Below are 22,912 nucleotides of genomic sequence, written 5' to 3'. Positions count from 1 at the left end.
CTGCATTCTGCAAAGTGTCAATATTCATTTAAGGTAGTGCCTTTCCAATGCATGCTTTCTACAGATCACTTCACCTTTATCACAGGTAATGCAGTGCATTAGAAGTGCTGTGACAGCTTTTAATAGTCTATTCTCAAGCATTAAACAGTCTGAAATAATGCCTAAAGGCACTTGATATTCAGATTTGCGTTTTTGAGTGGCTCTCCCACATTTCATTTGCAGCTACAGTAACTCCTCGCTTAACGTTGTAGTTATGTTCCTGAAAAATGCTACTTTAAGTGAAACGATGTTAAGCAAATCCAATTTCCCCATAAGAATGAATGTAAATGGGGGGTTAAGTTCCAGGGGATTTTTTTTGCCAGATAAGACTATAAATACACACACAGTATAAGTTTTAAACAAACAATGTAATACTGTACACAGCAATGATCATTGTGAGGCTTAGTTGAGGTGGTGAAATAAGAGGGTGGGATATTTCCCATGGAATGCCTTACTACTAAATATCAGAGGGGTAGCCATGTTAGTCTGGATCTGTAAAAGCAGCAGAGAATCCTGTGGCACCATATAGACTAACAGACGCTTTGGAGCATGAGCTTTCGTGGGTGAGTACCCCCTTTGTCGGTTGCATGTAGTGGATATTTCCAGGGGCAGGTATATATAAGCAAGCAAGCTAGAGATAACAAGGTTAGTTCAATCAGGGAGGATGAGGCCCTGTTCTAGCAGTTGAGGTGTGAAAACCAAGGGAGGAGAAACTGGTTTTGTAGTTGGCTAGCCATTCACAGTCTTTGTTTAAATCCGCTGAGCTGATGGTCGTCAAATTTGCAGATGAACTGAAGCTCAGCAGTTTCTCTTGGAGTCTGGTCCTGAAGTTTTTTTCTGCAGGATGGCCACCTTAAGATCTGCTATAGTGTGGCCAGGGAGGTTGAAGTGTTTTCTCTACAGGTGGGTCCTCACCCACAGACATCTGCCAATCTGAAACAATTCTCACCGTAAACTGCACACCGCCCATAGTAACTCTAGCTCAGAACCATCCATGCAACAAACCTTGATGCCAACTCTGCCACATATCTACACAGCGACACTCACAGGGACCTAACCAGATCAGCCACACCATCACCGCGTTCATTCACCTGCACGTCCACCAGATGTAATATACGCCATCATTATGCCAGCAATGCCCTCTGCTATGTACATCGGCCAAACTGGACAAGGATAAATGGAGAAATCAGATATTAGGAATGGCAATATACAAAAACCTGTAGGAGAACACTTCACCTCCCTGGCCACACATATAGCAGATCTTAAGGTGCCATCAACAGGAAAAAAACTTCAGGACCAGACTTCAAAAGAAACTGCTGAGCTTCAGTTCACTGCAAATTTGCCACCATCAGCTCAGGATTAAACAAAGACTCTGAATGGCTAGCCAACTACAAAACCAGTTTCTCCTCCCTTGGTTTTCACACCTCAACTGCTAGAACAGGGCCTCATCCTCCCTGATTGAACTAACCTTGTTATCTCTAGCTTGCTTGCTTATAAATACCTGCCCCTGGAAATATCCACTACATGCATCCGACGAAGGGGGTATTCACCCACAAAAGCTCACGCTCCAAAATGTCTGTTAGTCTATAAGGTGCCACAGGATTCTTTGCTGCTTCTACTACTAAATGATGAACAAGCACTCGGCTGAGCCCTCAAGGATTAACCCATTGTTGTTAATGTAGCCTCACACTCTACAAGGCAGCACAAATGGAGGGAGGGGAGACAGTATGGCACAGAGAAACAGACACACACACCTTAAGTAGGCTGATCCCACTCTAAGTACACTGCCTTTGTAAGTAGAGCAGCAAGTTGAGACAGCAGCTGCTGCCAGCAAGCTCCCTCCGTCCTAAACCCTGTTGTGTCCCAGCCCCGCCCCCTGCTCAGTGGAGGGGGGCGCACAGGAGAAGGGGTGGGGGACACCCTGACAGCACCCCTCTTTCCACCCCCCCCCCCCCCGCCTTCTGCACAGCAAGCAGGAGACTTCTCCAGAGCAGCTCCAAGGTAGAGGGTAGGAGCAGCACACTGCAGGTGGGGGGAGGGACAGCTGAACTGCCAAGCAATTGATAGCCTGCTCGGCAGCTGCCACACAGGGAACTTAAGGGAGTGGGGAGCTGATGGGGGGGCTGCTGGCTCATCCTGGTTTCAAGCCCCCGCCAGCTAGCTCCAACGGGCTGCTCTTCCTGCAAGCAGTGGACAAAACAGGCAACTGCCAAACAAAACTATAAGATAGCATTGCACAGCTTTAAACAAGCATGTTCTCTAATTGATCAGAAACATTTTTAACCAGGAGTACCTTACGTGAGGAGTTACTGTACCCTGTTGTAACTGACCTTGAAGTGCAATTTACTAGAACCCTGCTTTCTAGAAGGTTGAGAGCAAGATTTTAGTAACTTTCACTTAACTGCAAATACACAATATAGTGAAATCTCATAGGGAATTAATCCACTTTTGAAATAAATTACTTTAGTATTAAAGTCTTCAGTGCCTTATGGAATTAGTGGTGCTCGCATGGACCCATTTGTGTACTTTCTGTGCCATAATATTCTGGTGAAATTTTGGCAGATTGTAGTAAATACTCTTGTTTCTTGAGTGTGTGCTGTTAGCATTCAAATGTCTACCTTAATAGGTTGTAGAAAATATACAGGAAGCTTCTGATGTTGCAAAGGGAGTGTAAGGATAAGTTAGAAAATTAAACTTTTTTCCTTAGTAAAGCTCTGCATTGCATGGATCCTGAGGCTAAGACCTACAGGGAACATCTGGTGGAATGTTTTTATCTGTTTAAGGTGCTTCAGGCAAGAGGCCTATGCTGTAGTAGTGATTATGAATGTCATGTGCACACTAGAACAGTTGTTTTCAACTTGTGGTCCATGGACCCCTAGGCGGTCTGCAAACTGTGTCTAAGATTTCCAAAGGGGTCTGCATCTCCATTTGAAATTTTTTAGGAATCTGCAAAAGAAAATAGGTTGAAAACCGCTGCCCTAGGAGAATATGCTTAGATGTGATTATTTTTAAAACATATTAAAGTTGATTTTGCTCCAAGATAAAGACAATTCCATTAATTTTTATCTAGTGTCTTAAGCCAAAGATTCCACGTGCAGAGCAAGAAAGAGTTACATTTTTTAAAAATGAGTATTTGGAAGAATAATCAAGGCATATACTCTTTGCATTGTTATTCTGATCAAAATTAAACTTACTTAACCTGCTGTGGATTTGATTCACTTGTGAAAATTAGGCTAATAGGTCTGTCCTTACGCCACTTTACTTACAGTGACGTATTCCAAAGTTTCTGTAGTCGTTACACTTGTGTAAAATAACTTTTATCACCACACGGGTCTGAAAAACTATGCACCTATGACAGTGATTCCCCAAAACCTTTTCTGTACTCCCCCCCATTACCCATAATGGAACCTGTTCACCTGGGGCTGCAGCTGGGAGCTGAGGCTGGAGCCCGGACTGGGTGGTGCTCCTTCCCCCTCCTCCAGTCAGGGCCTGGCCTGGGCCCCACCATGTGTCACCCCCAAACATTCCTCCATGTTCCCTCTCAGGGGGCACGCCCCACACTTTGGGAACCACTGACCTATGACAACAAAGAACTGTTATTCCTTAATCCCTCACATATCTTTGTTGTGACCTCTGAAAAATGTAACCAAATTGAAAGTTTAAAGTAACAAGTGAATGACTTATGCCAGAGGTTCCCAAAGTTTTTTGTTACTGCATATCCCCTTCCAGATCTACCAGCTGCCCCTGTACCCCAAAGTTTCACTGATACTTTGTTCTTCCTAACACTACCTATCTTTAGCCATCTGTCCATATTTCAGTTACATACAGATACAGTTACTGTGATACATATACAGCCGAACCCCCTCCCCCAACCCTGAGTAAGTTCTGAGCTAAGGGCTTGGCTACATTGGCACTTTACAGCACTGCAACTTTCGCGCTCAGGGGTGTGAAAAAACACCCCCCTGAGCGCTGCAAGATACAGCGCTGTAAAGTGTCAGTGTAATCAGGGCGGCAGCGCTGGGAGGCAGCGCTGCACGCTACACCCGAAAAGGATGTGGTTTACGTGCAGCGCTGGGAGAGCTCTCTCCCAGCGCTGCCGCTCTGACTACACTCACACTTCAAAGCGCTGCCGCAAATTTCTGGTGTAGCCAAGCCCTTAGTTAGACTAGGCAGTTGCTGGGCAACTGAACCCACACTGTATGGTGATTGGGAGTGAGGGCTCTGTATGTCAGCAACTCTGTGTTCTTATTGGTATATCTTGAAGTCAATTAACTACCGTATTTTATATAACAATTTCCCACACAGAGTTGTAAAGTTTCGTTTGAATAGCTTATTATGAAAATGCAATAAATAAAATCCACCATTACACAATTTTTCCTGCATTCCCCAGAGATGTCTCGTGTACCCTGGGGGTACATGTACCACACTTTGGGGACCCCTGACTTATCCAATATAAAAATGTAATTCTACGTAAGCAGTCTGCATTTTGAGAAGATTTAGGAGAATCATGTTGACAGTATAAACATTAAAATCACACAATAAATTTCTCGTAGTAACTTATGTGCCACATACTTCAATACAAACTCCCCAAATCTCTTGCAGTGGGGAGCTGTTTGGTTAGTAATGTTATAACAGTTTTTGTTAGTCACTGCATTCAATAGCCCAGGAAACCAAAAACGTAACTTCAGCTACTGTGTTGACAAGGCTTTTATTTAAGTTGTACCTAGTAGTAATAAACCTTTCGGATTGTAGCAGAAGGCATATTAAACACATAAGAAGTCTAATAAATAATGTGAAATGGTGGTGTTGGCTATAATAAAGAACTTGCACTTCTTGTTTGTAGGTATTTACAGTGCAGCTGACTCTTGGGGACCAGCACTGGGAAGCTGAAGGAACTAGTATTAAAAAAGCTCAACATGCGGCAGCTGCCAAAGCTTTGGAAGGGACAAAATTTCCTAAACCTACAGCTCGCCCGTCTCGTAGTGAAGGAAAGAATCCAGGTATTTGCCAGGACAGGCTCTTTAAAAATGTGTATAGGATACCCACATCTGAACTTGGTATGTATAAGTTGCTTAAGATTGTGCTTGCTTGGTGATCTTGAAGTGACATTCTGTACAGTCAGTGGCAACTGTCAAATACGTGAGATCTTCATCTTAATCTAAAGGTCACCTGTATGCAATGTGGAATTGTTCAAATGCCTCTGACCACGAGAGGCTATTCTGAAGTGTAATTTGTTCCCTACACCTAGATATGCATTGTAGTAAGTTTAAAGAAACTTCAGTTTCAAGTTTACTGTTTTGTGTATTGCCATTGAACACTTGAGTTAGAGTATCCTTGTAAAGATTGACTTGCCCATGGATAGAATTTTTTTACTGTAATAATTGAATTGTGATGAGGGTAGGTAATAAGACTTTTTGCTTGGGCAGATAAATATCTGGTAATCCTGAAAGCCTGATTTTTGCAGCTTCATAAAGTGTTTTTTCTTAGTTTTGTTTCTACTACATTTTCTGTCAGGTACATTGTGAAGGATTTTATGAGGACTTCCAAATGCAGTCAAAATACATGCATAAGATTTGTAGTACTGGATGTAAAATTATTGTAGTTGGCATTTCAGTTAAAAGGTTTCAAATTGCTAAGTCAGCATTTAATTGGGACCTGTGTGTTGAAAGTAAAAATGTTCTGATTTCACTAGGCTTCTGTAGTAAGAACTTTTTGTAATTGGTAAAGTGAAGCTGAATAATCTTATTTTACTGCATGCTCTTGACATAGCTTTATTTTCTATATATTCTGTATCCAAGACTTTCCAGTCAGATTAATATTAGTATAACATCTTGATGATTAATCAACAACATTAGTACAGATTTTAAAACCACAATACAAAAGATAAAAAATATTCAACCCTTCTTTTAAAACACTCTATAAAACACTTAGAGCCCTGCGTGGATACAAAATTTATATCTGTGGATATAAAGCAGATATCAGTGGAGTTGCAGTGCTGTATCAGGAACTGCAGCGGCAACAGTAGCATGTTGAACCGTCCCTCTCAGTAGCCAGCAGCCAGCCCGGGCAGCACTTCCAGCATGACTCCTCCGCCCCCAGCCCTGCCCACTGGGATGCGCACCAGGCTCACCAGCAGCTGTCCCTGGTCATGCTGATGTGCACAAGTACCTTGCATGCTCCTGGACAGGAGACTCACACCGCTGCATGAAAGGGACTCCTACCTGGGAACATGCGAGGCACTTGCACACACCAGCATGACCAGGGACAGCTCCAATGAGCCTACTGGCTGCCTCAGTGGGCAGGGCTTGAGATGGTACAGCCACGCTGCAGCTGCCCGGGCTGGGCGCTGACTACTGCAAGCGATGGCTCGACATGCTGCGGTTCCTGGTACAGTACTCTGCAGATATCTGCATCCATGGATATAAATCTTGTATCTGTGCTGGGCTCTACAAACTATAATGAAATGATAAAACTCATGAATAAGTTGAGTCATTTAGCCCATAAAGAAGATTAAGTTCACACAGCTCTTTCCTTGTATTTGTCACTGCCTAAGCAAATAGGGCAACTGCTCATATAACCAACACGTTATCACTGCCTAATAAATATTCTTCCTTGAGTGTTTGTTTATTTCACTGTGGGTACACATGTGCTCAAAGCCAGAGAATTCTGAAAGCAATGTCCATCCACACATGCTTTCCGAGCCTTTGACTGAAGAGATAAAGGATGCAGTGGACCCTGCCTCTACAGTTCCTTCTAAACTTGTACAGTCTCGGTCCGAACCTCCAGTGTCCAAAGCTTTGGTTTAGCCTTAATCTGTGAATATGGATCTGTAAATCATTTTTGAAGTTAGAGTTTAAAGTTTTATCTGATAGTTTTAGCATTTTTTAGTAAGCCTCCCTGACATGGGGAACCCTCCCAACCCCATGCCCTGTTTTGCATACTGGACTATGTGCAGGACTCCAGCTTCAAAATTTGTGCTTCCTGCCCCCACTCCTTCTTGGTCAGCGATGACCACCAGCGCTGCTTGTACTGCCTCGGGGAAACCCTCATCGCAGCAAGGTGTAGTATCTGCCATTCATTTCCCAGTTGTACCCAGGAAGGGCATCAATTTTGTGTTAAGAAGCACCTCATGGAGAGGGCCTCGAGACCGCAATTGGACCCAGGCCAGCAAACCCACCAGACATAGTCCCAGTTGAGCAAAGAACATGCCTTCTGCCACAAGGTCTAGCTCAGGAGCCAGGGAGTCTACCCCTGCAGATTCGTCCTCAGGGCCTGATCAGGAGAGCAGGGAGCATTCTTATAAGCATGAAAGCAAATCCTAAGTGGATTTGGAGGCGAAGTAGGATTCTGCCTAAACCGAGAAAGTATCTAAGATCAGTCCAAGAGAAGTTAGGATGTCCTAACTCTCAGGGGCATGACCAGAAAGCCCACAAGTCCAAGGCTCCATTGGCACCAGACTGTGATTTGGCAGCAGTGGTGCCTCCAATATCACCCAGCACCTAACTGTGGTGTGCTGGCACTGATGAAGAGTGATCACTGAGACCTTTGGCTAGCCATGGTGCCAACTTTGTCTTCCATGGCTGTGGCACAAACTGTCTCTACTGCAGCTCTGTTCTAATGATCGAATGGGAGAGTCGATCATTAGAAACATGGATAGCTGGGTTCATGATGACCGGGAGAACCGTATGGTGACTTGCCTGCCTGGTGCGAAGGTTGAGGATCTCTTGAGGCATCTAGACAGACTTATGTGTAGTGCTGGAGAGGAACTGGTGGTCGTGTTACATGTAGGTACCAATGACATAGGGAAGGGTAGGAGAGATGTCCTGGAAGCCAAATTTAGGCTGCTAGGGAAGAGACTGAAATCCAGGACCTCTATGGTGGTATTCTCAGAAATGCTCCCAGTTCCACGCGCAGGCCCAGGTAGGCAGGCAGAGCTTCAGAATCTCAATGCGTGGATGAGACAATCGTGTAGAGAGGAGGAGTTTACATTCATTAGGAACTGGGGAAACTTTTAGGATGGGGGGAGTCTATACAGGAGAGATGGGCTCCACCTAAACCAAAGTGGAACCAGACTGCTGACACTAAATATTAAAAAGGTTGTAGAGCAGTTTTTAAACTAGGAGATGGGGGAAAGCCGACTGCTGCAGAGGAGCATGTGGATCGGACACAGACTTCTTAGGGAGAGTTCTGATGTAAGGGAATCTCCAGGTTATAGTCAGGAAACAGGGGACGGAAGAGGATAATGTAAGGGCCAGATCAGATGATAAACAGTCACATAAAAAAGAATCTGGCACATCAGAAAAGGGCAGACAAACAGGGACAAGTTTTTTTAAGTGCTTGGTACACAAATGCTAGAAATCTAAATAATAAGATGGATGAACTAGAGAGTGCCTTGTGCTAAAGGAGGATATTGATATAATAGGCATACAGAAACCTGGTGGACTGAGAGCAATCAATGGGAACACAATCATTCTGGGGTACAAAATAATCGGAAGGACAGAACAGGTCGTGCAGGAGGGGGATGGCACTATATGTGAAGAAATGTAGATTCAATTGAAAGTAAAAATCTTAAACGAATCACATGTCCTTGTGAAGGCTGGGACTATAACAATGTTTAAAAGGGAACTGGATAAATTCATGGTGGCTAAGTCCATAAATGGCTAATAGCCAGGAAGGGTAAAGAATGGTGTCCCTAGCTTCTGTTGATCAGAGGATGGAGATGGATGGCAGGAGAGAGATCACTTGATCATTGCCTGTTAGCTTCACTTCCTCTGGGGCACCTGGCATTGGCCACTGTCGGTAGACTGATACTGGGCTAGATGGACCTTTGGTCTGACCTGGTACAGCCGTTCTCGTGTTCTTACTCCAGGAAAAGCCAAGTCCTGTGCTTCTCCTGAGGGGGTCTTTGCTCTCCCAGATCTGATGTCTCCTGCTCCATCAAGTTCCTCTTTCTCAAGAAAGATCCATTCATGAGCCAATTTTTGGGAGGAGTCTGTCTCCCATTCCATATTTGGGTTATGACTTCCCTCCAGCAGCACCATGGATACTGCCATTGGATCTGGAATTGGCTTTCTCTTCCTCGGGAGATTCTGAACTGCATGATGAAGTGCTATTTCATCCTCCAAGACATCTTCCCAGACAGGAGGCCTAGACCAGCTTGGGATCAGCCTGCACCTCATCACCTGCCTTTGAGCCACTGTTAGCCTATGCCATGGGGACCTCCACTACCCTCATTCAGTCTATCCTATTAGCCGTAGTGACGGCAGCAGAGTTGGTCCCTTCTGCTAAGGAATCATCACATCCCTCCCCTCTGAGAGGGCAACCAGAGTTGCCTCCAGATCCAAGTGAAGAGTAGTACATGCCTGATTCAGCAGTTCTTCCGGAATCAATAAGGATGTATCTTTGTCCCCAGATGAGGCTGTGGCTCTGTCTTCATCCTTTCTCTCTCCTCCTCCCCCATGAGCATAAACTGTTCCAAGAACTCCTCAAAAATGCAGGGGAGCTGCGTATTCTTCTTGAGGAAGTTCAGGATCCTCAGCATAAACTTCTGGATATCCTGCAGTCTTCAGATTCCAGTTGAATAGCTCTACCTGTTAATGAAACCATCCTAGAGCCAGCTAGAGCAGTCTTGGCCTTGTGCGCCTACTCCTAAGAGGGCAGAGAACTGTTACTATGTCCCAGCCAAAGGGGCAGAATTTGTGTTCTCATCCTACCTCAAACTATTCAGTGGTCCAGGTCACCACAAAGATCTAGAGAGCATCTCCCTTGAACTACCCCAACTGATAGGAAGGGTAAGCATCTCAACTTTTTGGGAGGGGGAAGGTCTTTTCTTCTTCTAGGTTTCTGTCAGGATAGCCCACTACTAAGCACGATTGCCTGAATTGGTTAAAAATTGCCAACTTTGCTGACAAGCTACTGCAGCAAGACAGAACTCATTTCCAGGCTCTTGCAAAAGAAGACAAAATGGTTGATAGGACTGCTCCTCAATCAGTGATAGATGCAGCTGATGCATGTTCAAGGACAATGGCTACTGCCATTTTAATATACAGGGAATTGTAGCTTCATGCTTCGGGGTTTCCCAGGGAGGTTTAGAGCACCGCTGGGGACCTTCCCTATGGTGAGACTCATGTATTTGACCAGAAGATAGATGAGAAGGATTCCAGGGCCACTCTCTGCTCCCTGGGAATATATACTCCTGTCCCAAAATGAAAATTTTGTAGGCAGTCATACAAGTCTAGACTGATGGCTCAACAACTCTGCCACCAGTGACCTTTTGAGCCATCCCATAAGAGGCAGAGGGTTCAAAAGCTGTAGTTCCCCACGCCTTCCTCAGCAGGTTCTTCCTCCCAGTCCTATCCCTTTGAGTGTTGTTTGTGATGGGCCCTCAAGAGCTGCAAACCATTAAATCCAACACCCGTTAATCCCCACATACTCTTTGGAGGTTGTCTTTTTCCACACCTGGAGTAAAATAATGAACAAATGGGTGCTGAACATTATCCATTCTGGCTGTATGATAGTTTGTGTCTACCCTGTGTACCCCATTCCCTACCTCTTTTCAGAAGCCTCTGTCATGAGAAGATTCTCAAACAAGAAGTAGAATTCAGCTTAGAGTGAAGAGTGATAGAGCAGGTTCCTCTTCAGTACCACGTTTTTACTGGACATACTTCCTAGTACCCGAAAAGAAGAATGATTGGAGACCCATTCTCGATCTTCGCCATCTCAACAGTTTTATTTGCAGACTCAAGAATCGCATGGTCACATTGGCATCTATAATCCCATCCCTGGAAAAGAGAATGTGGCTTTCAGCTCTTGGTATGAAGGATGCCTGTTTTCACATAGACATCTACCCTGCTCAAACGTTTTCTCAGATTCATGGTGGGCTGCAACCACTTTCTATATGAAGTACTCCCTTTTGGCATTGCTTCTGCCCCCAGGGTCTTTATCAAGGTATTCTCTATAGTGGTGGTCTATATCAGACACACAGCCTATATGCCAAGAAGCTTGTTCATCGACTTTGGCAATGCTTCAACTCCTCTCCTTATTGGAACTCAGTGTAAACTTTGAAAAGTCCATCACCCCAGTGTAAACTTTAAGGATGCACTGATAAAGCCTAAACTTGATTGTGGCAAGGGCTTACCTGCCGATGGACAGGTTTCAGATTACAAATGATCTGAGAGACCAGATCATAAGCAACCCTTTGAGCATTTGTCATGATTTCTCATTCCTTGGTCACATGACTTGATGTGCTTAGATCATGCTGTTTGCCACACTCTACCTTCATTGCCTGCAGGCTTCAAACTGTGTACTCATCAAACCACCAATCTTAGTTCCATAGTGACTGTTCCCACCAAAATATCATCCCAGCTGTGGTGGAAGAATCCCCTTCAGGTATGTGCGGGTATTTCCTTTCTTGCCTCTCCATTAGACAAGAACGATCCTTACAAATGCCTCCCTGTTGAATTGAGGAGCTTACATGGACAACCATACAGTACAGAGCACCTGGATGTTGCGAGCATCCAGGATACACATCAGTGTTCTGGAATTGTGAGCAGTTTGAAAGACTTGCGAAGCCTTTCTCCCGTTCATTCAAGGTCACCGTGCCTTCAGTGTTGGACAACATCATGACTGTTTTGCATCAACAAATGGGGGGGAGCAAAATCCTGTCCACCAGCGTGCAGAACTGGTTAGTTTGTGGAACTGGTGCATCAGCAGTCAGATCACCCTGTGGGCAGTCTACCCTCTGGGAAATCAGAACATGCTAGAGGACTCTTTCAGCAGACATTTTGCTGTTGGTCACAAATTGGTGCCACACAACTGTGTGGTGAACCATATTTTTGCTCTCTACAGGACCCCCGCTAGGAGCCCGTCCGCCTACCAAATGAACAGGAAGAACAAAATATACTGCTCCAGAAGCTTAGGTTGCCACTCACAGGGTGACACTCTGCGTCTTCTGAGATCAGACCATCTGAACTATGCCTTCCCTCCACTACCACTCCTACCTCTGGTCTTACAGGAGATTTGGTAGGATAGGGCATGAGTTATCATCATTGCCCCCAACTGGCCCAGATGGTTTTGGTTTACGAGCCTCCTGTGCATTTCATCTTGGGCACTGATGATTATTATGACATTTTCCAATCTTCTGACCCAAGGAAACAGCAAGCGCAAGCATCCCAACCCCTGTCTGCTTCACCTCGGTGTAGTTTTTGGATGGACATCATCCGTAGAATGATCATGTTGTGGAGAAGTACAGAGCATCTTTTCTAGTAGTAGAAAGGAGTTCGCTAGAAATTTCATCTAGCCAAGTGGAGGTGTTTTTCTGTGTGGGCACATTGACAATGTCTGCCCTCAGAAGCAGCGGCTGTTCCTCTTATCTTTGATTATATTCTTTCCTTAAAGACACCAGATTTGTGTTTAACTCCTTATGGGTCCACTTGGCAGCAGTTAGTGCATACTATCCACCTTCACGTGTTACTCGATCATCATGCATCCACTGACTAGCAAACCCTGGAAAGGCATAATTAGAATGTGTGTGTGTTTAAAAAAAAAAAAAAAAAATTAAAAAAAAGCCTACTTTATCAGATTTAAAACTTGTTCTTTCGTTACTCAAACCATTAGTTTCTTGTTTCCATGTCTCTTCTATCCATGAAGGTTGCATTCCTGGTAGCCATCACCTGACCCAAGAGGGTTAGTGAACTTGGAGCACTGGTGGTGGAGCTCCTCATGCTATATTCCATAGGGACAAAGTTTCATCACCCTTATGTCCTAAATTAATCCCCAGAGTAGGTTCAGAGTTTCACCTGAGCTAGTTAATTCACTTACTTATATTCTTTCCAAAACTTCATGCATCCTTAGAGGAAAGAAGGCTCCATTCCCTTTGCATTTGGTGAGCCTTGGCCTGCAAGGGACAGAAACAATCAGTCTCCCAGACATTCAGGGTCAGGCTATAACCTCTCAAAGAATCTCTCAATGGATCTCAGATTGTATTGTGCTCTGTCAGATGTCTAATTTCTCTCTCCCTCCCTCAGTGGGGTAAGGGCTCATTGCACAAGAGTGCAAGTGACATCTATGGCATCACTTCAGGAAGTGCCTCTACTTGATACCTGCAAAGCAGTTAACATGGAGTTCTAGCCACACATTTCTGAGATTTTGTGCTTTGGTTCAGGACTCCTCTGATTCATCCTTAGGAGTAGTGCTCCTTTGGCTCTGCCATCTGCATCTTTAACTGTCCTCTTGCATGTCAGTTGCCCACAGTGGAATACATATAGGGACCAGCACTTGAAGAGAAATTACCTTGTAGTAATTGGAGGTTCTTTGTGTGGTCCCTGTTTGTATTCTGCTACCTCCTCCCTCCTCTGCTTTGGATCATCTTTTTGTTTGCAATGGAGAATGAACTGGAGAGGGGATAACTGTCTTGGCGTTTTGTCTTCTTGGCTGGAGGCATAAGGTGAACAAGAGCACATGTGCGGATGAAGGGATGCTGCTTTCAAAATTCTCTGGCTCCAGACCTATGGAGTGCATACATTTGCACAGTGGAATAGAGAGACCATGCATCTGGAAAAACCTCCTGTTAGTATAAGGGAATTATCTTTGTCTTCTAGTTTTGGCCCAAATGCTTTGTTTCATTGGGTCCAAAATTAGACAGCCATTTATTTCTTAAATGACAATAAAAGTTGCAAGATAATGTAGCAAATCTTCAACCTGGCCGGACTCACCTGGAGGCAAACAGTTGTGCCTCTTAATGCCATTATACGTCCCTTCCAAATAAACCAACTGCATTGTTTGGAAATGGAGAACAGTAAAGGCCCTCCTTAGCTTATTCATAATTTCCAAATATCTCTTTCCAGTCAAATGCCAAAGGTAAAATTATACAGCTGTTTGTTAATATAAAAAGGTACCTCGTGGGAAAGAAACCTGCTTTTTTTGTGTGGTTTCCCATACTGTTTGGGAAAAATAAAGGAAGTATCCTAACAGTGTATCAGAACCTAGAAAACTCAATTGATTGCAACAAGACTAGTACTGCTATTGGACTGGCAAGAGTGCTCTGGAATCCATTTTATATATATGGTAAACTTTTTGTACATGCTTTCACTCATATTCATATTCACAAATTCACTACTGATTATTTTGATGTGTGCACCAAGAATCTAGTGCCACCCTGTCCTGGTTTGAGAGTTTGCCTGATTTTACTCTGCCTTGACACTTAGACAGCTATATTCTATATTTCTGTTTATCTAGATAGTGTAACCCCCACAGTGGAGCTAAATGCTCTTTGCATGAAGCTGGGAAAGAAACCTATGTACAAACCTATTGACCCTTACACAGGGATGAGATCTACCTACAACTATAATATGAGAGGTGGTGCTTATCCTCCACGGTATGTACTACAGTTTTTCAGTTTTGTAATCAATCCCATACTCTGAGTTCCTTTCTTTAATGTGCATGCATTGCTGCTGAGACTTTTTAAATATCATCTCTGAAAATAAAACGTACCTTAAAAGGACACTCAACTTTAGCCAGTATGTTATTCAGGAACTCTCCTGCCCCAAGTACTTCTGCAAGTTTGTTTTCTCTATCATATTTTCTTTAAATTTTTCTCTCTACTGTGTGGAAAAAATCTGAGCGGGGAGAGGAGCTAAACAGTGAAATTGTGCAGTTGAGAACATATTCATTGTTTCACTAAATAAACTGAAAAAATTTCCTCTAAGTTATAATGTTAGGTCTGAGGAAAAATAGGGAAAACATTTTTAGACATGTTTTATTCTGAAGTTGGCTGTATGCCTTTAAGTATTGACTTTGGTCTAAAATACTTGAGTATAAAAATCCATTGTTCCTTGCTTAGTAATTTGTCAAGTCTATAAAAACTTAATTTACTATGCTATCGTTCTGTGCTTCAAAAGTATTAGAAATGTGTTTAACTTTTCCTTGTCTTACAGTTTATATTTTGTAAGTTTTACAAATGTAATAAATCCTGCATTAAAGTCGTTCAGAGTTAACAGTTAATGTATTCAAATTGGCTCTCTACTATAGGAGTTTATTGTTGAGCTTCAGTTTCTGAGAGACTCATTAATATATGATGTTTAACCCTAAATGTTGACTTTGTAGCTTACCAGCAATTTTTAATCAGGCAAACTTGCCTTTCTAATTTTAGGTACTTTTATCCATTTCCTGTTGGACCCTTACTTTATCAAGTTGAGCTCTCTATTGGAGGACAGCAGTTTCATGGGAAAGGAAGAACAAGACAGGCTGCTAAGCATGATGCAGCTGCTAAAGCACTGAAAATTCTGCAAAATGAGCCCCTGCCTGAGAAACCAGAGGTAGGAATTAACCTGAAAATGTCTGAAGTTGATTGTGGTACCTTAAAAGTTGAAATGCAGTTTTAAATATTCTTTGCTAGTTTAAAAAGAAACTGCACTTCTTGGAAGACTTAATTTTCATGTGTTAACGCTTGTATCTAATGAAACCACTTATAGGACAAATAGAACTACATCTACACAATCAGGGTTTCCCTATATGAGGTCATATTCTTTGCTTTGTGCTGTCAAAATTCCTGTAGCATTGTTACCAGTAGATTGATCCCTGATGGGTGATAGGCAGAAGAAACAGATGAACTGCTAATATTTAACTCACAGTGTGCTTGGTGCTGTACAAACCTATGGCGAGAGAGCTCTCTCACAAGCGACTTGCAGCTTAGTTCAGACACCTCTCGTACATAGTGTCAGTATGAATTTAACATGATGTAGGAATTTTGCCAGGAGTGTGGATATACACTGTAGAATTTTGAAAAGGTTTAGAACGGGTTGGCAACCTATGGCACGCGAGCCAATTTTTAATGGCACGCTGGAGCCTGCCGGGACTCCAGCATGTCACTAAAAATCCTGCCTAGCCCAGCATGCTCCTCTGCCCTCCACTTTCACCGCGGGGGCAGGGAGCAGAAGCATAGCCGTGCGCACGGGGTGGGCAAATGGCCACACTCTCCCAGCATGGCAAGCTGCGAGGTCTGCACTCCCGGGCCCGAGCGCCAAGCCGAGTGCAGCAAGCTGCTGGCCCCTCCCTCACCTTCTCCCCTCCCCTGGACCCATGCCACCGCGCGCAGCGCTCTTGGGGATGGGGCTGCGCGCTCCCGAGGGCAGCGTTTGGCTCCGTGGGGAGGCAGACATGCTCCCCGCTGAACCGGAGGGGCGTGGCTGTGTCCTCCTGTGGAGCAGCGTGTCTAGCTGTGTATGGAGCCTCATGGTAAGGGGCCCAGGGCTGGGGGGGTTAGGGGACAGGGAGCAGGGTGGGATCCCGGGGAGGGTGGCTAGGGGCGGGGGGCATTGGATGGGGCATGGGAGTCCTGGGGTTTGTGAGGGGGCAGGGGGTGGATAGGGGTCAGGGCAGTCAGGGGACCGGGAGCAAGGAGGGTCCTGGGGGGGTGGTCTCTGAAGGGAATGGTTGGGACAAGGAGCTGGGGGTGTTGTGTGAGTTGGGAGTTCTGGGGGTCCTGTCAGGAGGCAAGGGTGTGGAAGGGGGTTGGGGCAGGCAGGGAATTGAGGGGGTGGATGGGTTGGGAGTTCTGGGGGTCCCATCTGGGGGCGGGGAGTGGTTGGATAAGCATGGGAGTCCTGGGGGTCTGGCTCGGGACGGGGATGTGGATAAGGGTTGAGGCAGTCAGGGGACAGGTAGGAGGTACAGTCCAGTCTGGGGACAAGGAACAGGGAGGCTTAGATAGGAGGTAGTCAGGGGACAAGGAGCAGCGGGGTTGAGAGGTTTTTTTTTAGAGGGCACTCTCCCTTGAGCCCTGACCCCTGGCCTTCCCCCCACGCCCTCTGCCCTGAGCCCCACACACCCCATTGGCCCCTGCCTTGAGCCCTGGACCTCTCTCATACATATGCAGCCCTCTGCTTGACTCCTTCATCTCGCACCCCCTCTACCCTGACACCTACACTGCCCGCCCCCCCCCACATGCGCAGCCACCAGCCCTCTGCCCTCTGGGTCCTGGTCGCCAGCCCCGCACAGCCCACTGTTGGTCTGGGGTTCTGGCTGACGGACCCTTGCCAGTCGGGGTTCCAGCCGCAGGCCCCGCTCAGCCCACTGCCCGCCTAGGTGAACAGAACCCCAGACCAGCAGCGGGCTGAGCGGGCTGGCAGTGTAAGATCAACATTTTAATTTCATTTTAAATGAAGCTTCTTAAACATTTTGAAAACCCTGTTTATTTTGCAATACAACACTAGTTTAGTTATATAATATATAGACTTATAGAGAGAGACCTTCTAAAAAATGTTAAAATGTATTACTGGCACGCGAAACCTTAAATTAGAGTGAATAAATGAAGATTCGGCACACCACTTCTGAAAGGTTGCTGACCCCTGGTTTAGAAGAAAGAGGTTGTTGGGAGATTAAGGAATTGGATGGAACATGTATGGAAGAGGTGTGGATGTGTTGCTGTGGAGTGCATTGCTAGGTATGCCTTGGGGAAGTGTTTATGCTTAAACTTGTGTATTAAATACCCAGAGCAACAGTGTATGCTAAATATTTATTTTAAAAAAAGAACAGATATATGTGCAGGGCTTCAAAGGTGAGGAAGAAATGCTTCAACTCAGTTTGGATGGAGAATCCAGAGTGGTTTGAACTGAGTGACATAACTAGAGATAAGAGAGATTTAAGCTATGTTTTCTGTATGGACTGGAAGCAAGAAGCCAGGAGCCGGAATGAATTAGCTTGTAGTATACAAAGCCACAGATGACAGCGCATTGGTTTGGTTTTTAGTACTAGACTTAGAGAAATACCAATTTACCTGCATATGTCTGCCTTAATAGATAGCAAATACTAAGGCGGAATTGTTTCTGTACATTTTTCATTAATTTTGTTTTTTGCTATATTCATGAAGTGTAAACTGTTCTTTACGTTCTTCATATATATTTAATCATTTGAACACCTCTAGACTGCAAACCATAACCAATTAAATAAGTTATGGGATATTTCTTGGCTTGTTCTCCATTGGCAGTTCAAAATAGGAGAAAAGTTAGTCCAATAAATAAAAATCTGGTCCTCTTAACAAGGAAAAGTTTGTAAAGTTTCAAAATTATGAGCAAGGAATGCTTCAATGCATCTGAAACTAGAGGTTAAAACTATTATGCTAGTTTATATTTTGAAACTAAAAGGTGAAGTCACTGAAACAGCATCAGTAGAGGTGGCACTGGTGAACTAATTATTACACTTAAGGGGTTTGAAAGGGAATGCATTGCACTATTGTAGGGGCATGGGTTAAGACCTGAAATGGTCATTCTATGTCCTTTCCTTTTAGTTCTGTCACACCATGGTAGACTCAAAATGAGTGAATCTGAAATCAGAAAAGTGTTAAACTTGATGTAAAATCCTTTTGACTATTGCTGTCGATCTGAAATGCCAAATGTCTTAACTGCGTCTTCTCCTGGGGCGCACTCCAAGAGATGAACCGTCTAGCACTAGTACTGCTGCCTAAACAGCTGTCAGATGCTGTGGCACATAGTACATTTCTCAATTCTCTACCAGTTGTGCCATTGTGTGGACTAGGCTTTGCGAACATAAAGTACATACCCGCATGCCTGTATGTAGTTTGGACTTGGAAGACTGGAAGCCAGTATCATGTACATAGTACTGAGAGAACCAAAAATATCGGATGTTTTTATTATGAAAAGCATGTTGAGATTTACACATCCCTCTGGAGTGTTTGTAACTCAAACACTAAGTATTAGTGAATGAGAGAGAGAAAGTAAAACTGACTGAAAACAAGTGAAAATGGTAAGTATTTTAGTGTTTACTCATATTTCACTTGGGATGGGAGGTAGGACCATAAATGGTGAGTAGTAAACTAGATTTCTAAATGCTTAATGTCTTAATCTAAGATGGTAGTAACTCAAGTAAGGAAACTGTTTTTTAATTAGAGCTATTTTTAACCTGACAAGGCCTCTTCAGAGTATATTTTTCCAATTGAAAAAAACTAACCCATTTTCCGTATGGTGTTATGGACTGAAGTGATTTGTAAATTGACACTATTCCTCTCCACCGTGGTCCCTTCCACGTCAGTGCATGAGAGCTCAACTCCTAGATTCCTTAGTCATTGATATTCTGCCTATCAAATTCACCTTTGTACCTTGTGCAGAACAAGAGTGCAGTAAGGCCATAACAAACTTTTGAAACAGTAATTTGTGATTTGCTCAAAATAGCATTTCTCTCCTAGTGGAAGGTGCATAATCTTAGACTCAGTCATTTGATTTTTAGGCATTTTCCGAGTGATACATTGTAGTAATTTCTTATATTTCTCCTGTTAGAAACATCTGCAGAGTAAATGATTAAACAGAAGCATGTGGAGAACATGTTACTACCTCAGAAACTAATTAACCATCACTCGTAAGAGTCCGATATATAATTCAAATTTCTCCTGCCTTTCTCTCATCTGATAGTCTTACAAATGTCAAATCAGCTTATGAGACTACGGTGTTTCACAAGCGTACTTCAATTTGGAAGCCAGGTCATTTAACACTTGAGTTTCTTAACACTTCCAGAAATAGTTTTGAAGCTTATTGGCCTTTGTGGTGTATTTTTTTTCCTTCCTTCAGTGAACACTTGTGAATTTTATCAGACTTTTACATGAAACATGTTTTTCATTAAACAAGGTTCTTAAGTTTAAGTGTCTATACTATGTCTGGTGTATTGTACATTCTCATCAAAAGTGACAGTAAAGGTTTAGACAACTTAAAGATTTATGAGTTCCATAAACTGGTTTGCTGACAGTGATTTATTTAAGTGATTATACTTCTTTTAGGTTAATGGAAAAGAACCAGATGATGAAAATCTCAATAAATCTGAAATAAGTCAAGTGTTTGAGATTGCACTTAAAAGGAACTTGCCTGTGAATTTTGAGGTATGTTTATTTTACAAACTCTAGAGTTATTCTTTACAATATTAGAGTTAAGATACTAAGCTAAAATTACAGAAAGTGGCTCTGTTTTAGACAAATACAACAGACCTTTAAAACTTCATGTTAGTTCTGAATATGCTTTTATCTTAATGATTATTTATATTAATCTTTAATATCATTTAAAAAAAAATTCTGCCACCCCAGAATTGGCACCCTATGCTAATTACATCACATGTGAGCAGTACTGTTGTGGGATAGGCCCCGTATCATGCTTTTTGAAAATGAATTCTGAAAGGGTCTTGCACTAAACTTTTTTTAAAATAACATCTATAGTTAGAACAATAAAAGCAGAGTTAAGGGAAAGAGTTTAAAATCTCCCTTTAAAGGCAGGTTACAGAAGCATTTGCTTATTTGTGCACTGATGTGAACAACAAACAAGGTGGGGGTTCCCATTCCATATTACCGTAATCCTCAAGAATCATCATGAGTTTACTGTTACTGAAAATTGCCCTCCTGGCATCAAGAACTGCAGAATCTTTGGCCTCATATGCATAAACTGTCCTGCTGCTTCTCACTGTCTTGGTTACCTCCTTGTCCATCTTTCTCGCAGCTATTTGTTATCTTAAATGAATATCTGCCAGAGGAACATCTTGTTGCACTAAAACTTTAATTTATCGTATTGCTGTGATGTGCAGAAGACATAGTGATTCTTCACACAAACACCTGAGGCCTTGTCTACACTTACAGTTTTGCAGCGCTGGCCGTTACAGCTGTGGTCGTACAGCTGTGTACGGCCAGCGCTGCAGTGTGTCCACACTGACAGCGACCAGCGCTGCAGTGTGTCCACACTTGCACCAGTTGCAGCGCTGTTGTGAGTGGTGCATTGTGGGCAGCTATCCCACAGAGCACCTCGTCCCAATTTTGCTGCTGGGGGTTGTGGAAGTACGGGCGACTGGAAGGGTGTGCGGCGTCATTCCTTTCCTGTTCAACGAACCCTGGTGCATCGCTTTCCCTTTTCAAGCCGCTTTTGGTTGACATTGTGATTTCTGCAGCGTGGAATTAGAGCCCGAAGCTGCTTAGGATTGTTGCTGATGAATGGTGCCAGCACATCCCGTCTGGCAGCTTGATCTATTCCTTATGCTCCAAAGTGACATGTGAAGAACTCAGATTGGATGAATTAGATGCTGCTGACGTGCTGACACCTAAATTGCTTGTCGCGAAAGTAGCACGGACGTGCTCTCCAGCATGGAACGCCACCTTTGAGCTCGGGAAACAAGTACTGAGTTGGTTGGGATCACATCGTCCTGAAACACGTCTTGGCGATGACGAGCAGTGGCTGCAGACTTATAGGATGCGAAAAGCCACTTTCTATGGGACTGTGTGCTGAGCCGCCCCCACCCTTGCACAGCGCGAAGGACACCGAGACTGAAGAGCCTGCCCTGTCAGGGAAGAAGCGGGTGGCTATTGTAGTCTGGAAGCTGGCAACTCCAGACAGCTACATCGGTCGCAAACCAGTTTTGAGTGGAAGTCAACCGTTGAATAATGGTGATGCAAGTTTGCAGGACCATTAATCGCATCCTGTTCCAGACGACCGTGACTGCTGGGGAATGTACAGGACATTGTGGATGGCTTGCCCAAATTGGGTTTCCCTAACTGTGGAGCGGGGCAATAGATGGACGCATATTCTTTCTGGGCACCACCCCACCTGACTCCGAGTACTTAATCGGAAGGCGGTATTTCTCAATGGATTCTCCAGGCGCTTGTGGATCTCCGTGGGCCGTTTCAACTGACATTTACACAGGCTGGCCTGGAAGGTGCATGATGCACTCATCTTTCGGAACAGTGGCCTGCTTCAGGAAGCTGCAGGCAGGGACTTTTTTCCCAGACCGTAAGATCACAGTGTCGGGGACGTCGAAAGCCCAGGACCTGGAGACCCCGCTTAACCCGTTAATTGCCTGGCTCATGAAACCGTTATACAGGGAAGCGACATGAGCAATACCGGTCAACACAGCAGCCGGTGCATGATCCGTGGAGCATGCTTGCCTTTAAAGGGGAGATGGTAAGTCTCTACGGAAGCTGCGACTGTGGGAAAGCAGCATCCCATGCGATTAACCGCGTGCTGTATCCTCTAATATTTGTGGAAGGAAGGGTGAACCTTCATTGACAAATGGACCTCGAGGTTCAACGCCTGGAGGTCTGATGAACAGCTAACAGAGAGCAGCGACCAGAGAGGCCCAGCACAGTGCTTCAAGGATAAGGGATGCCTTAAAGGTAGCACTTTGAGGCTGAAAGCCAACAGTATGTTGCGGTGCCTCTTCCCCTGCAGTTAAGAGCATTGCTCCAGCATTACCATGCAGTGGTTTCATTGATTTGCAGTTTCCTTATTTTTTACTTTGTAGTAGATGTTTACACGTTTCTGTAATCAATAACAGGTGAATAAAAAGACCAAGAATCCTTTATTAAAAATACAGTACTAACAAGGAAGGGGGACTGGTGATTATTTTCCCTCCTTGTTTCGTAGGGCAGTTCTTTGAGCAGTGGTGGATGCTGTATGCACTGTTTTTATTATTACATTTTAACAAACTTTATAGCCCATTGTTGTTTCAAATAACTTTAATTTTTGCTTCTCCTTTTTTTTTCCATTCAAATTACTAGCGTTTGTTTCTCTTTTCTTAAGATGAGGATTCAGGACGACTGATCCCGCTCCAATGGTGTATTAATTAGTAGTATTAGTGCATAGGTGTATTTGGTGGAGTCTGATAAAACATAGTATATCTTGAACACTAACCATTTATTAGTTCTAAGAAACAGAGCCCTCCTGAAATCGAGACTTCTGTAGGTTGTTTTCTGTCTGATTTATAGATTTCTGCATTCTATTCCCAGATGGATTTCAAGGCTATTTAATTCTATCCAGATTTCTACTGCATGTCAAAAACACCACCACACTGCAGATAGTGTTTATAACTAGCATCACAAAGACACTAAATTACAGCC

General features: G+C 43.9%; 1 protein-coding gene across 17 annotated transcripts in view; it reads left to right on the top strand.

The window, feature by feature from the left end:
* STAU1 (staufen double-stranded RNA binding protein 1) overlaps positions 1 to 22,912 on the top strand; it is a 54,354-nt gene that overhangs the window by 19,329 nt on the left and 12,113 nt on the right. For 9 of the 17 annotated variants that reach the window (XM_032767316.2, XM_075072261.1, XM_075072267.1 and 6 more), the window contains 4 exons: positions 4,883 to 5,039; positions 14,275 to 14,413; positions 15,188 to 15,353; positions 19,823 to 19,921. In XM_032767316.2, the coding sequence (XP_032623207.1) occupies positions 4,883 to 5,039; positions 14,275 to 14,413; positions 15,188 to 15,353; positions 19,823 to 19,921 (561 nt within the window). Of the gene's footprint in view, positions 1 to 4,882; positions 5,097 to 14,274; positions 14,414 to 15,187; positions 15,354 to 19,822; positions 19,922 to 22,912 lie in introns of all 17 variants that reach the window. The other 8 variants (XM_075072265.1, XM_032767319.2, XM_032767314.2 and 5 more) reach the window with 1 other exon arrangement.

The sequence above is a fragment of the Chelonoidis abingdonii genome, chromosome 14 (genome assembly GCF_003597395.2).
Source record: "Chelonoidis abingdonii isolate Lonesome George chromosome 14, CheloAbing_2.0, whole genome shotgun sequence".
Taxonomy (NCBI): domain Eukaryota; kingdom Metazoa; phylum Chordata; order Testudines; family Testudinidae; genus Chelonoidis; species Chelonoidis abingdonii.
The sequence above is the reverse complement of the archived record's forward strand: the minus strand, read 5'-3'. Positions and strand labels throughout refer to the sequence as shown.